The sequence below is a fragment of the Macrobrachium nipponense genome, chromosome 32 (genome assembly GCF_015104395.2).
Source record: "Macrobrachium nipponense isolate FS-2020 chromosome 32, ASM1510439v2, whole genome shotgun sequence".
Classification (NCBI taxonomy): domain Eukaryota; kingdom Metazoa; phylum Arthropoda; class Malacostraca; order Decapoda; family Palaemonidae; genus Macrobrachium; species Macrobrachium nipponense.
The window spans coordinates 9175465-9187978 of record NC_061094.1 but is presented as its reverse complement, the minus strand read 5'-3'; the positions used below and the strand labels follow the sequence as shown (position 1 = coordinate 9187978).

The 12514-nt window shown below is 48.7% G+C and overlaps 1 protein-coding gene across 1 annotated transcript in view; it reads right to left on the bottom strand.

The window, feature by feature from the left end:
- Positions 1 to 11470, bottom strand: part of LOC135207208 (dynactin subunit 5-like) — a 41871-nt gene extending 30401 nt beyond the window's left edge. Inside the window, 1 exon segment of the mRNA XM_064238811.1 lies at positions 11408 to 11470. Coding sequence (XP_064094881.1) covers positions 11408 to 11455 — 48 coding nt within the window. The 5' untranslated portion in view covers positions 11456 to 11470.
- Positions 11471 to 12514: the final 1044 nt, after the last annotated feature.

The window sequence follows — 12514 nt, the reverse complement described above, 5'->3', positions numbered from 1 at the left end:
CTGGAGTGTCGTACATCATAGGAAAGACCATGAAGTTCCCCTACTCTCTTCGCCGATGCCCATGGGCCAGCAAGAAGAGGGGTCTTGAGGGTCAGATCCCTGTCTGACGACTCTCGAGTGGGGCTCGAACGGTGTTCGAGTCAGACTCCTAAGGACGAGAGTCACGTCCCACGCATGGGGCCTGAGTTTCCCTGGGTGGGCAAGACCTTTCGAAGCTCCTCATAAGCAAGGAGATCTCGAACGAGTTCGAGATATCCAACCCCCTCAGTTTCAGGACGAGCGCCAAGGCGGCTCTGTATCCTTTGACTGTGGGGACTGAGAGGATTTGCTTCTCTCGGCGAAGAAAAACGAGGGAATCCGCTACCTGCTGAAGAGTGGCTCTGAGAGGAGATAGACCCCGTCTACGACACCAACCACAGAAGACGGCCCACTTCCCCTGGTACACAGCTGCAGAGGACTGACCGGACGTTTCCATCCATCTCTGTTGCTGCGCTACGAGAAAAGCCTCTCGTTCGCAAGAGATGGTGGATAACAGCCAGCCGTGAAGAAGAAGTAGGGACTGGACTGCTCGGTGGTACCGCTCGACGTGTGGCTGGGCGAGAAGGTTGTGCCAAGGGGGAATCTCTCTCGGTTCTCCTGCGAGAAGAGCCAGCAGGTCCGGATACCAAATGGCCTGTGGCCATTTGGGAGCCACCAGGATCATCCTGAGATTCGGGCGGGTGACCAGCGCTCGACTGATCACCTTGCGAATCAGGCTGAACGGGGGTAAAGGCATAGGCGAAGAGGTTTGTCCCACGGGTGTTTGAAGAGCGTCCTCTGCAGCTGCCCATGGGTCCGGCACGGCCGAGAAGAACACCTGGAGCTTCCTGTTGTGCCGGGTGGCGAACAGATCCACGACTGGTCGCCCCCACAGGTCGAAGAGCCTTTCCGCCACGTCCTGGTGTAGAGACCATTCGGTCCCTATCACCTGATCCCAACGGCTGAGCGTGTCTGCTACTACATTCCTCTTCCCTGGAATGTAGCGTGCCGACAGCTCTATTGAGTGTGCCTGAAGCCCACTCGTGCACCTGCCGAGTCAACTGGTACAACGGGAGAGACACTAGGCCCCCCCCCCCCTGTTTGTTGACGTAAGCCACCACCGTGGTGTTGTCGCACATCAACACCACTGAGTGTCCCATCAAGCGGTCCTGAAACTCTTGGAGAGCGAGGAACGCTGCCTTGAGTTCCAGTACATTGATGTGAAGGTGCTTGTCGTTCTCGTCCCACACTCCTGAAGTCAGTCAACTCCTCCAGGTGGTGCCCCCATCCCTCGGTCCTGATGCGTCTGAAAGAACCAGCTGCATGTCCTCGGGGGGGTAGTGCGCAGAGGCACATTCCTCTTAAGAGGTTCCTTTGTCGTCCCAAGGCCAGCCAGGCGAGGTCCTGCCTCACCTCCTGTGGTCAGTGACACTGGAAAGAAAGCTTGGGGGTGGAATCCGGTCGCCTGCTACCTCAAGCTCTCCTTTAGTCTCCACTGAAAGAGACCGCAGGTTGAAGTACGCCCCGTGAGGGACTAACTTCTCCGGAGTGACGACAGGTGTTCCGATCACGAACTTTTGCCATCGCTAGAGCTTACCTGTTCCTGCCGGAAGAACAGGAACTGGTTGGCCTGCCTCCCTGAATCTGCTGATCCGCGAGTCTGCGGGGAAGACTCGCCCTGCTACCGTGTCGATCAGCATACCCAGGTACTTCATCCTCTGCTTGGGCTCGAGATCGACTTTCTCGAAGTTCACCACGATCCCCCAGATCGCGACAGAAACTCGAGCAGGTTCGATCCCTGTCCCCTGTAGCAACTGCGAGCGGGAGCTCGCCAGGACTAACCAATCGTCGGATACCTCCATCAGACGTATCCCGTGCGAATGGGCCCAAGCAGACACCAGAGTGAAACACTCGCCGTGAACACCTGTGGGTCGGTTGAGAGACCGAAGCACAGTGCCCTGAACTGGTTACACACCGTCCCGTCGAGGATGAAGCGGAGGTACTTTCTGGAGGACTGATGAATGGGTATTTGGAAATACGCATCCTTCAAGTCCACTGAAAGCATGAAATCGTTCTCCCTCTGATGGAGTCGAGCACTGAGCGTGCCGTCCTCCATCGTGAACCGGTCTGGCGAACAAACCGGTTCAGGGGAGAGAGACTATCACCGGGCGCCAGCCTCCCGTAGACTTTTCCACCAGGAAGAGTCGACTGTAAAAGCCCGGTGACTGATCCGTGACGATCTCTACAGCTCTCTTGCTCAGCATGGTCTTGATCTCCTGTCTCAGTGCTACGTCCTTCGATGACCCTGGAACGTACGACTGCTGTTGGACCGGGTTGGAGGTGAGGGGTGGCCGAGATTCGAAGGGTAATAGATATCCCTCCCGAAGGACATCTACAATCCAGGTCTCGGCGCCGTAGCGCTGCCAAGTTGCCCAATGGCTGGCCAGGCACCCCCCCACTTCCGGCAGCAGGTGAAGGGGGAACGCCGTCCCTAGCGTTTCCCCCCTTTCTTCGACTTCTTCCCAGAGCCTCCCACGGGATGAGGAGGGCTGGGATGGAGGGCTGGTTACGGCTCCCCTTGCTAGAAGTCGAAGAAGACAGAGTCATTCCCCGGGGCTTCGACGCAGCAACCGTCTTAGCAGCCGAGGAAGCGCTAGCCGAGCTCTTAGACTTGGCCGCAGTCCGAGGCTGCCAGAAGCCTTCGAGACTGCCTGGTGAACCAGACGGTCACTGTCATCAGTGCGCCGTCTGTCCACCGCAGCGTCCACCATCTCTCCTGGGAAGAGAGACGCGGAAACTCCGTAAAGGTCCGTTTGCGAAGTCCCAACGCCGCCTCACGCCCGGCCGCCCTGGAAACCCGAGTAAGGACAGCGTCCCTTCGTCGGAGAACCAGGTTGGCCCACAGGTTCACCGTCTGGTGGGCAAGAAGGAGATGGCTCTTCCCCCAGACTGGCAAAGTCTCCTGAAGGCCGAGTCTCTTTCGGGAGAAATTCCCCCGGAGTTGGCTGCGACCTTAGATACTGTGAGGGACCACAGATCTAGCCAGGAGACGGCCTGGAAAGCTGCCATGGCGGTAGATTCCAGGCCTAGTGCCTCTTTGCTGCGAGAACCACAGGTTCTCGGACAGGAGCTGTTGCAGAGACACACCCGGAGTCAGCCTAGCTAACTCCGGGTTTCACCTGTTGGGCGGCATCGGGTCTTCAGATGGCACGTAAAACCGCCGCTGTCGTAGCAGAGGAGGTGGAAGTAGCTTGCTCGACCTGCCAGACTTGAGTGAACCGTCTTGTCCGGAGACAAGCGATTCAACCTGGTCCAGCACTGAGTCCGCAAGCTCCGAACGCGGCAAACCCACCGTCGGTCTGGGTTCCCTCTTCGGGCCCCAGAACGACTCGAGCCGGGACGTGGGCTCGGATGGTGGGAGCGGCGATCCTTCCCCACCCGAGGTCGTTGTGCTGACGAATCAGCGCAATAACCTCGGCAAAGTTCCTCTGGATCTCAGGAGTGACTGCATCCTGTGGAGTCGGACCGTCCAGTCCCTCAAACAGGAGCACCTCCCGAGACCCTCCTCCCTCAAGGAGAGGAGCAGCGACAGCCCCCTCTCGGGTCTCCTCCAACCACCTGTGCGTACGACCTGGCTGGTCCGAGAACCGAGCCTGGTACGTACGACGACGTGGCGGGATCCTGAGGGGCGCACCCCTCACGATCACTCCTCAATACCTCGCCCCTCCCGGTGTAACCCGAGGAGGTTGAAGGTATGGGAGAGGAGACCTGACGCTCTCTCCTCGCTCGCTGGCAGAACCAGCGGGCTTGGAGGACTTGCAGGCGATCGCCAACCCGCGGTGGCGATCGAGCTGTCAGACCTAGTTCGAAGCCACGTTCTCGCTGTGGAGAACGGCTGGACCGAGAACAGCGGCCCCGGTCTCGTGTGTCAGAGGAGCTGGTGCTGGTCGCCGTACCCGATCGCTCTCTGTGAGAGCGACGGTCAGGCGACCGGCGAGCTCCACTGTCACGTGAGATCGGTGCGTATCCTCACGGTGCGTCAGTTCGCTGGTACCAGCCGTGGCTGGTGCCGGCGAACGGGGGGACCTCTTTCCCAGCCTCAGCCCGTGGCCGGTCATGGACCGTCACGTCGCCCGGGTAGCCAGCTGCTCGCCGCGAGAGCGAGAGCTGGTCTGGTGAGAGTCGCGTGAGCGGCTGTCACCAGTCTTCCGCTCCGTGCCGTGAACCTGACGCTGAGCGGACTCAGGGGTCTGGTTCCTGGCTGCACGGTCGCTGGTAGGCGACCGTACACTCGGTACCTCTCGTGAACGAGCGGCCGAGCCGGACACTGCTGCTGTGGCCGAACCACTGACAGCAGGCGGGAGGAAGTGCCGGTGTTAGCCGGCACCCCCTCTGGTCCCCTCGTAGTCTTCTTCCTTGCGGGGAGAAGAGACGGGTCCTGCTCCCGAAGGAGCAGGGCGACCAGCGGAAGAACCCCCCGTCTCACCAGAGCGAGACGGGCCCTTAGAAGTTCCCGAAGGAGACTTCTTAGGGGGGGGGGAGGCGACCTTCTTCTTCTTAGGCGGGGGAGCCTTAGAAGAAGAAGGGGAATAGAGGCGGCAGACGACGACGACGACGAAGAAGACGATGAAGACGACGACGACACCTTCCTCCTCTTCTTCTTCTTCGTCAACCTCCTCAGGACCGACGTCAGATCTGTCATCCAGGACGGAGCCGGGGCTGCTGTTGCCGAAGCAACAGGGCCCGGACGTACCTGTCCGAACAGACCAGCATCGGGAGCAGCGGCGCCAGGAACAGGAACAACATCAGCAGGTGCGAGCATCACAGGAACGGCAGACGAGACAGCAGGAGCAGGTTACAGGAACAGCAGCGGTGGTCCACGGCAGGTACGGCAGACTGTGTAGGGCGGGTCCCAGATGGTCGAAACCAGCGGCACAGACGTCATCGGCACCGGTGGGAGGTCCAGGGGCGAGCTCTTCGGGCACATGAAGTCCGGTCGCGGCAGCACGGCAAACCCAGGTGGCGGCATCACACTCCCCCGAGTTACGGCGACTGGCCCCTGCACCGATGTTGTGGGTGTCACAGAGACCGCGTGCTGGGTGTACACCAGGTGAGGAGGTGAAGCGTAGCCGGGTGTTGTAAGGGTCGTGGTGGTGGTCGTGACCGTTGCATGGGTGACCGCCACGGAGCCAGCGAGATGATAGAGCAGCCCCTGGACACTCGGCACGCCCTGCAGCCGCCCCAACGATGCCCACACACCTGTCCGAGGTCATCCTTCGCGGCAACCGCACCTGAGGAAGGCAAAATCGGGTGATGTTAGAAGGATCTCTACCCGCTCGCGCGAAGACGAACGGATAGAGGACCCAGAGTACAACGCTAACTACGTCAGGGTATCTAGCGCCCACTCCTCCCACACTCGACCCGCTCAGGAGAGGAGAAGGACCTAGACACCCCCCCCCCCCCCCGAAGGGGAAGGCGCGAGACGTGGAAGTTGAGCGGGCGGCAGGAAAGAAGACGAAGTGTCCGTCACCAAAGGAGTCGCGGGAGAGCTTTCCGACGACTCCTTTGCAGGCCTTCGCTTCTTCCTGCCCTCATACAAAGTCCACTGCGCCATGGGTCCGACCAATCATTACATACATCACAAGGCTCGGCTCGGGTGCATTCGCGCCCCCGACACCGAGCACACAAAATATGAGGGTCAATCTCCGGGAACGATCGGAACTTCCCGCATTTACGCCCTTCGATACCCGGGCAAAGTCTCCGTGGGGTAGCGAGGCGCGGAGATTCCATCATAAATAGATAATTGATAGCAGCAATTAATATGAAAAGAGAGAATGATTGTACTTACAATAACTCTTTCATACACAATTACAACCAAATACTCAGAAAGCAAACGACGAGCAGCGGGCAGAGAGCGTCGAACACACACGTCCATCCACTGTGAGGCCGAAAGCAAAAGTGGTTTGTTTACCTCCCAGTCGCGCGCAGCGCAGCCTGTCGGACAAGCAGTTAACTACCGAACCCCTTGTTCGAAAGCTTACGACCTATCCAGCTGCCGCTAGTACCTTCCTATTGTAAAAGGACCGAAGGTTTGTATGCCGTGTCGGAACAAAAACTTGTTTCATTAACACAAAAAACACTGACTGACAAAAAGACCAGCAGCTTCCAGTTGCCTGAAAGAGGAAGAACATAATTTACTCCTAATTTAATTCTTCACGTGCAATTGTAAAAACTAATGCTTCATCAGTACAAACCATTGACTGACAAATACATCTTCAAAATCTGACCCAGTCACACAAATCAAACATCAGCTTCAACTGCTTGTAATAGATGGCAGTTGATCTGGTGGAGACTAATGAAGCTACCCGCAGGGAAAACTTCTCTCACTTTTTGCTCACTGAACCTTTACATTTTGAAATTGCCAATGAAAGTTCGAATTTTGGTCTACCGTGTAGGGAACCTACTGCTGTATAATTGATCAGTAAGATACTGCAATAAAAATACAAATTTATTAAAAAATTTGTCATTTGTTCATACACAGAACAAACCTTCAGTCTTAACATATGTAGGATAGACATACTTGGAGGGAGGTACAAGTACCCTGAACTGGCTGGGGGTTCAGCCCACCTAACCACACTTCCTAGAAGAATGAGTTTTAAAGAAGGGAGTCTGAGCCTGTGAGAGAATAAATAAGCGAGCATCTAAAAAACTTTCAGCTTGCTGGGATTAAACACACTGAGACATGTCAACATTAATTGCATTCATGAAAGTTAAAGAGAACTCTGTTCAAGCAACAAACCATTTCTCCCTCCCTCCCTTGCCAGAGAGAGGAGTAAGTGCTACTGAGAAGCAGATTTGTCTATTGTATAGGAACAAACCAAATAACTGAAACCAGCATGGCTGCCACACTCACGTGTATCAGACCAGTTCCAGCGTATGATGTGTCTATTCTTCAACCCGCCCATAGGAAGAAGAAAGGAAAAAAAGGATAAGAAGACCGGCCAACTCACTCATTCTCCCACACAAACAATGAAAAAGTGTCCAAGGACCTGTGGGCAATGTCCTTCAGGTAAAAGGAAGTGAACGTGGTTTTCCAAAGCCAGGAACCAGCACTCAAAACCCTATGAACAGACAAGTTCTTCTTATATGCCAGAGAGGAACTCATTCCTTCTGATGTCCTGTGCTCTAGCCTGCACAGACTCAGTGACAGAACTAGAAGGTGAGGAGTATGCCTGTTTAACTATCTAATGTAGCCAGAATGAAATTGTGTTCCTGGACACTTCCCTTCTAGACACCAGCCTCGCTGCCCACCAACCTCATTTAGGGAGGGAATTGAAAATGAGGCAAATCTATCATCATGCACTGAGGAATCATGAGTCTTAGCTATGAATTCCGGGGCAAATTCGAAAGCCACAGACCCAAACCCCTGGTGTGTTTAATGTTATAACTCAGGCCATAAGGCTCTCCAACTCTCTTCAGAAAGCAAGGCCAACAGGAAAGCTGTCTTTAGAGGCATATTCCTGTCTGATGATTGATGTAGTGGTTCAAATGGAGCTTTAGTGTGACTACTCAGGACCAGAGTAAGACTTACACAAAACGTGGTTCAAGTGCAATGTGGAGTGAATTAAGACCAAAATGTGTATAAATTACAATCAAATAAGCACTGTGGAGTTTCAGTTGTGATGGCAGTAAGGATAAAACCACCGATTACAAGGTAAAAAGGAATTCAGTTCAAACCATGACCATGGGAATAAAAAGTTTCATACTTTCACTAATATAGGCAAAAAACAAAAATGTTGTTTTACTGTACTGATTTACAACTGCAATCTTGAGTAAGATCAATAAACGTTACATATACCTATAACGCTAACATTGTTCAAATGAGTGCTGGGAAGGCTGGGAAAGATGGTGGATTGTCCGTGGTTAGACCGGCCAGCCACACGATGGCCCACCATATTGGATTTCAAAACTGCCTTGAAAACATATTTTACGAAGAGCTCACATGCTTATTTTACTTCGTATGGGGCTTTCATATATACATTATGTTGACGAAACTTCAATCTTTTGAATGGTATGCTTAAAGTTGCAATTGTATTCTTGTTTTCATCAATTAAATATCAAGTGAATAAGGCCTGGCCAGCATGATGATGAAGGATCGTCCACGGTTGTTTACCCTAATTACTAATCTAGGACCTCGCAGTTGTATTGTGAAGCAACTGTTAGATGGTGGAAAGTAGGTAAGAGGGAAGAAAGTGAGAATGGAGGTACAGTAAAAGGAATGGAAGAGGTTGCAGCTAGGGCCCGGTGGGACGCCATGAAGAACCTCAAGTACGGGAATTGTAGGCTGCAAATGAGTTAGCCTAAGCCTGACTAAGGTCAAAACCATTTTCTCAAATTCGCCAGAAAAAAACACATAGGGTAGAATATCACGACAGGCCAACCCTCATCACGGTAGACGGGTCTTATTCACTCGATATTTAATTGGTGAAACATGAATACAATTGCAACTCTAAGCATACCATTTAAAAGACTGAAGTTCGTCAACATATTGTGATATATGAAAGCCCCATACGAACTAAAATAAGCATGTGAGCTCTTCGTAAAATATGTTTTCAAGGCAGTTTTTGAAATCCAATATGGCGGCTACGTTTTGCAATGGAACGGTTCTCATCAGTGACGGCCACCATCATTCCCCAGCCTTCCAGCACTCATTTGAACAATGTTAGCGATGTATGTACGTTTATTGATCTTACTCAAGATTGCAGTTGTAATCAGCACAATAAAACAACATTTTGTTGCCTATATTAGTGAAAGTATGAAACTTGTTTTATTCCCGGGGTTATGGTTGGAACTGAATTCATTCTTAACCTTGTAATCGGCGGTTTTTATCCTTACTGCCATCACAACTGAAACTCCACAGTGCTTATTTGATTGTTATTATAACACATTTTGGTCTCGGTTCACTCAACATTGCACTTTAAACCCCCGTTGCTGTTCCTGGTTTCTAAGCGCAGCGGCGCCATAAACACAATTACGAACAGCAGACGACGACAGACGACGAAACTGCAAAGTTTTATTCCCTAAACTGTTTACTTTACTCGTTATTTAGTTTAAATTTGACTTTGTTATTTAAAAATTTTGATTTAATTCATGTATATTATCCCTTTTTTGCAAACCAAATTACCCCGAAAAAATTTACAGATATTTCTAAAGTAGATTGAAAATCAAATGTTTCTAACGTTTTCGTACATCTGGCTGCCGAAAACCATAGAGGAACGAATACGGAAAAGTGCAGAGGAACGACTACGTTTTTTTTTTTTTTGCTTTTGTTTTTGCTAGCACTTTTCATTGATTTCAGTCTTTATAGTATTTTTGAATTTCTTTAATAATCGTATGCCAGAAATAAATGTAACCTTTAATGTTTGCATACTTTAATGTTTGCATGCTAAGAATGGAAAATCATCGTTGCCACATTAGTGGAGGCTTCACACATACGCCGTTCCATTATTATAAACTGTTTCCATGAATTCTAGTTGTCATAGTAATGCAATAATGATAAAAGTTGCTTTAAATATTTATGTATATATACTTCCAATACATAGCCTAATTTCACCAATTTCAACGTTTTGTGTGTAGTTTATACCCAGTTTGGAGGGTCAAAAACAACATACCGAAATGGCAACAGAGAGAGAGAGAGAGAGAGAGAGAGAGACGAGAGAGAGAGAGAGAGAGAGAAAGGAAAGCGGAGGGAGGCGGACGAAGAAAAGAAAAGGGATGGCGGTGGGGGGGGGGGGGGGGGGGGGGGGAGAGGGTAGGTGGAGCTTTATACACGTTTGTTTGGTTATCCATTTCTGCATAATGGAGTTTTTGTCTCTTGGTACAAGGACAAGTGTCGTTATTCTTTACGATTAGTGACTCACGATACCCTTATAAATTACGGCACTGGGTGTAATGCACTATAGCAAAATCTCGTTCTGTTACGAGTGTTCGTTACAAATAGGTATTGCCCAAAAACGTGCTTGCACTGTCTCTGAAACCCATAGTAGACATGCTGCTTAGTTGTCAATCAAGTTTTTATAACCAAGTATTTTTTTACAAGCTAGCTATTGAATAAATTTGTATTTTTCTTAGTCAAAACATATGCCCCTCAATGCTAACTTTCCTCTTTTAACGACTTTCTGGTCATTGCAAATTCGGCCCCATAATTTCTTATGGTGCGAAAACAGACAGAGGGCCCATGGACGAAAACGATGCGTCACATACGGCGATAATCCAGCAGTAAAACATCTTCATATATCCAAAAAAGTAAATAATAAAGATATATATGCGCATTACGATTATAACAATTACATGTATAGCTGATAACAATCTGCATGAATAACTGGTAAACTGTTCTGCAATGACAGTTGAGTATAGCAATTATTACAATACGTACGAAAGTCAAGATGTCGTGACGTCATAATACAGAACTTAACAGAACGTTCTAATTCAGAAAAAATAATTACTTAAATTTGAGTCAGAGTCGAGTTACTTTTTTTCAATAACGAATATTTTCAAATTACCTAATCATCATAAATATGTCAAAATATTGATGTTTTTACTACTTATTTAAAAAATTAGCTAAGAGCACGCTTCTCGTCATCTTCTACCAAAACAGCTGTTTACTCCTGGCTTGTTGTTGGTGAGAAATCATGTTTCGATTGTTGTGATAAAAGTGCTCCAGCGTCTGTGGGTACAAGTGGTGTGCGGATTTATCACAGGAAATGGAAAGTTTGTTGACACAAGCAACTCCGTAAACATCGAGATGGCGTCAATCTTCGAAACATTTTTAGTTGTAAGTAAAAATTTCTAAAGCGTTTTGGTGAGATTTCCACTGCCGTGGGCGCCATTTTCAGTACCCTCTGTTTAAATCTTAAAATTTGGCCTTAATTTCTAACTTTGGAGAAAATACTTACTTCGAAAGGAGAGTAGAGGTCTTTAGCTCCGTTTCTCACCAACAACAAGTCGCGACTGATGCCCATCTCGGGTGTCAGGTACGCGTTATAATGTACTTTTTCGGAGGGTGGCAAAACATTGATTGTAGGTGGCCTGGTTGGCCTGCCGTGGTAATTCGTACCCTCCTTAAGAATTTCGGCCATCTGTGAAACAATCACAGGTCTAAACGTAACAGTTTAAAATACCTGATACATATGTTACGAAAATAAACTACCTAGCCTAGTTCCTAGCTAGGTAGCCTACTTAGGCTAAGTAGGTAGTACCTAAGTAGTCGGTAGGAACTGATTCCTCCCCGTTACCTACTAGGTATGCGTACCACTAAACCTACGTAATTTATCCATTACCCATTCTCGTATTATTAATTAATTTTCTACGCTACAAACCTACTACTTACAGTTTCAATATACTGGGCCTTTGGATAGTAGGAATCCTGCAGTTCCATGATGAAAAGTCCTGGAAGAGGCACGAAGGCGGGGCTATGCAGGAACGACTGGACTGACAAAGTGACAATCTATTGTTTACCTCTGTGAAGCATGCGGGTGCGTTCTCTACAGCCACGGCTGTGAAAAACCAATGAAGGATAAAAAAAAAAAAAATACAGTGGAAGACACACTACTGATTAATTATATGTGTTTTCATTCGAGTTATGGTCATCCTACAGTTTAGGGGTCTATAATCACTGCTCCCTGTGTGTGTTTGTTTAAGTTTTTGATAAATCTAGGTAATAACTCCGCGGCGGGTATTTCCTTGGAAGTTACAATTTCCTATAGTATTTGGGTTGCTCATTAAGATTTACTGTTATTTGGGGGGGGGGGGTCAACTGTAATTAATCCAGGAGTTAGTACTAAGCACGGCGAAATACTTCTGACGCCCCAATTCCTGGCTGTTATTGCCTAGAAATACTAAGTTTTCTTTCCTATTTTTAAGTTTCCTCTTTAGACAGATCTACAATTCAGAACTGTACATATTTGCCAAAAAAAAAAAGTTTATCCGCTTTACTAAATTCTAGATTCACGATTTCTCATAAGTCTATGGTTCGTATCCCCCTCACTGGTTATATCCGTTTACCCTTTTATTCCCCTTTTTTTTTTCGCTTACTCTGGGAGTAAGCCTACAGATTGTTTTGTGTTGTGTTGTTGTTTGTTGTTTGAGAGGGGAGTAGGGAACATCTATGGAAGAGCCTGAAAAGGTCTGAAAAAGATGTTCCGCGTTGAGTTTAAAGACTGGAATTTTTGGATAGGATATTTATGATTTATTTATTAGAATGAGGATGCAAAAAATAAATAATGTGCATGTTAAACTGTACAGAAAGAATTATTTTAATAATATATTTATTTTAATTTTCTTTATAATCTCTGCTTCTGTAAGCAGCTACACTGCTCACTCGTATTACTCAGACCTCACAATTCATTGTTCTCCATGATGAAATAAATATTTGATAAATATATTTTATAAATAAATCTATGAGCTGATCTTGACTTTACGTAATGCAGTGAATATG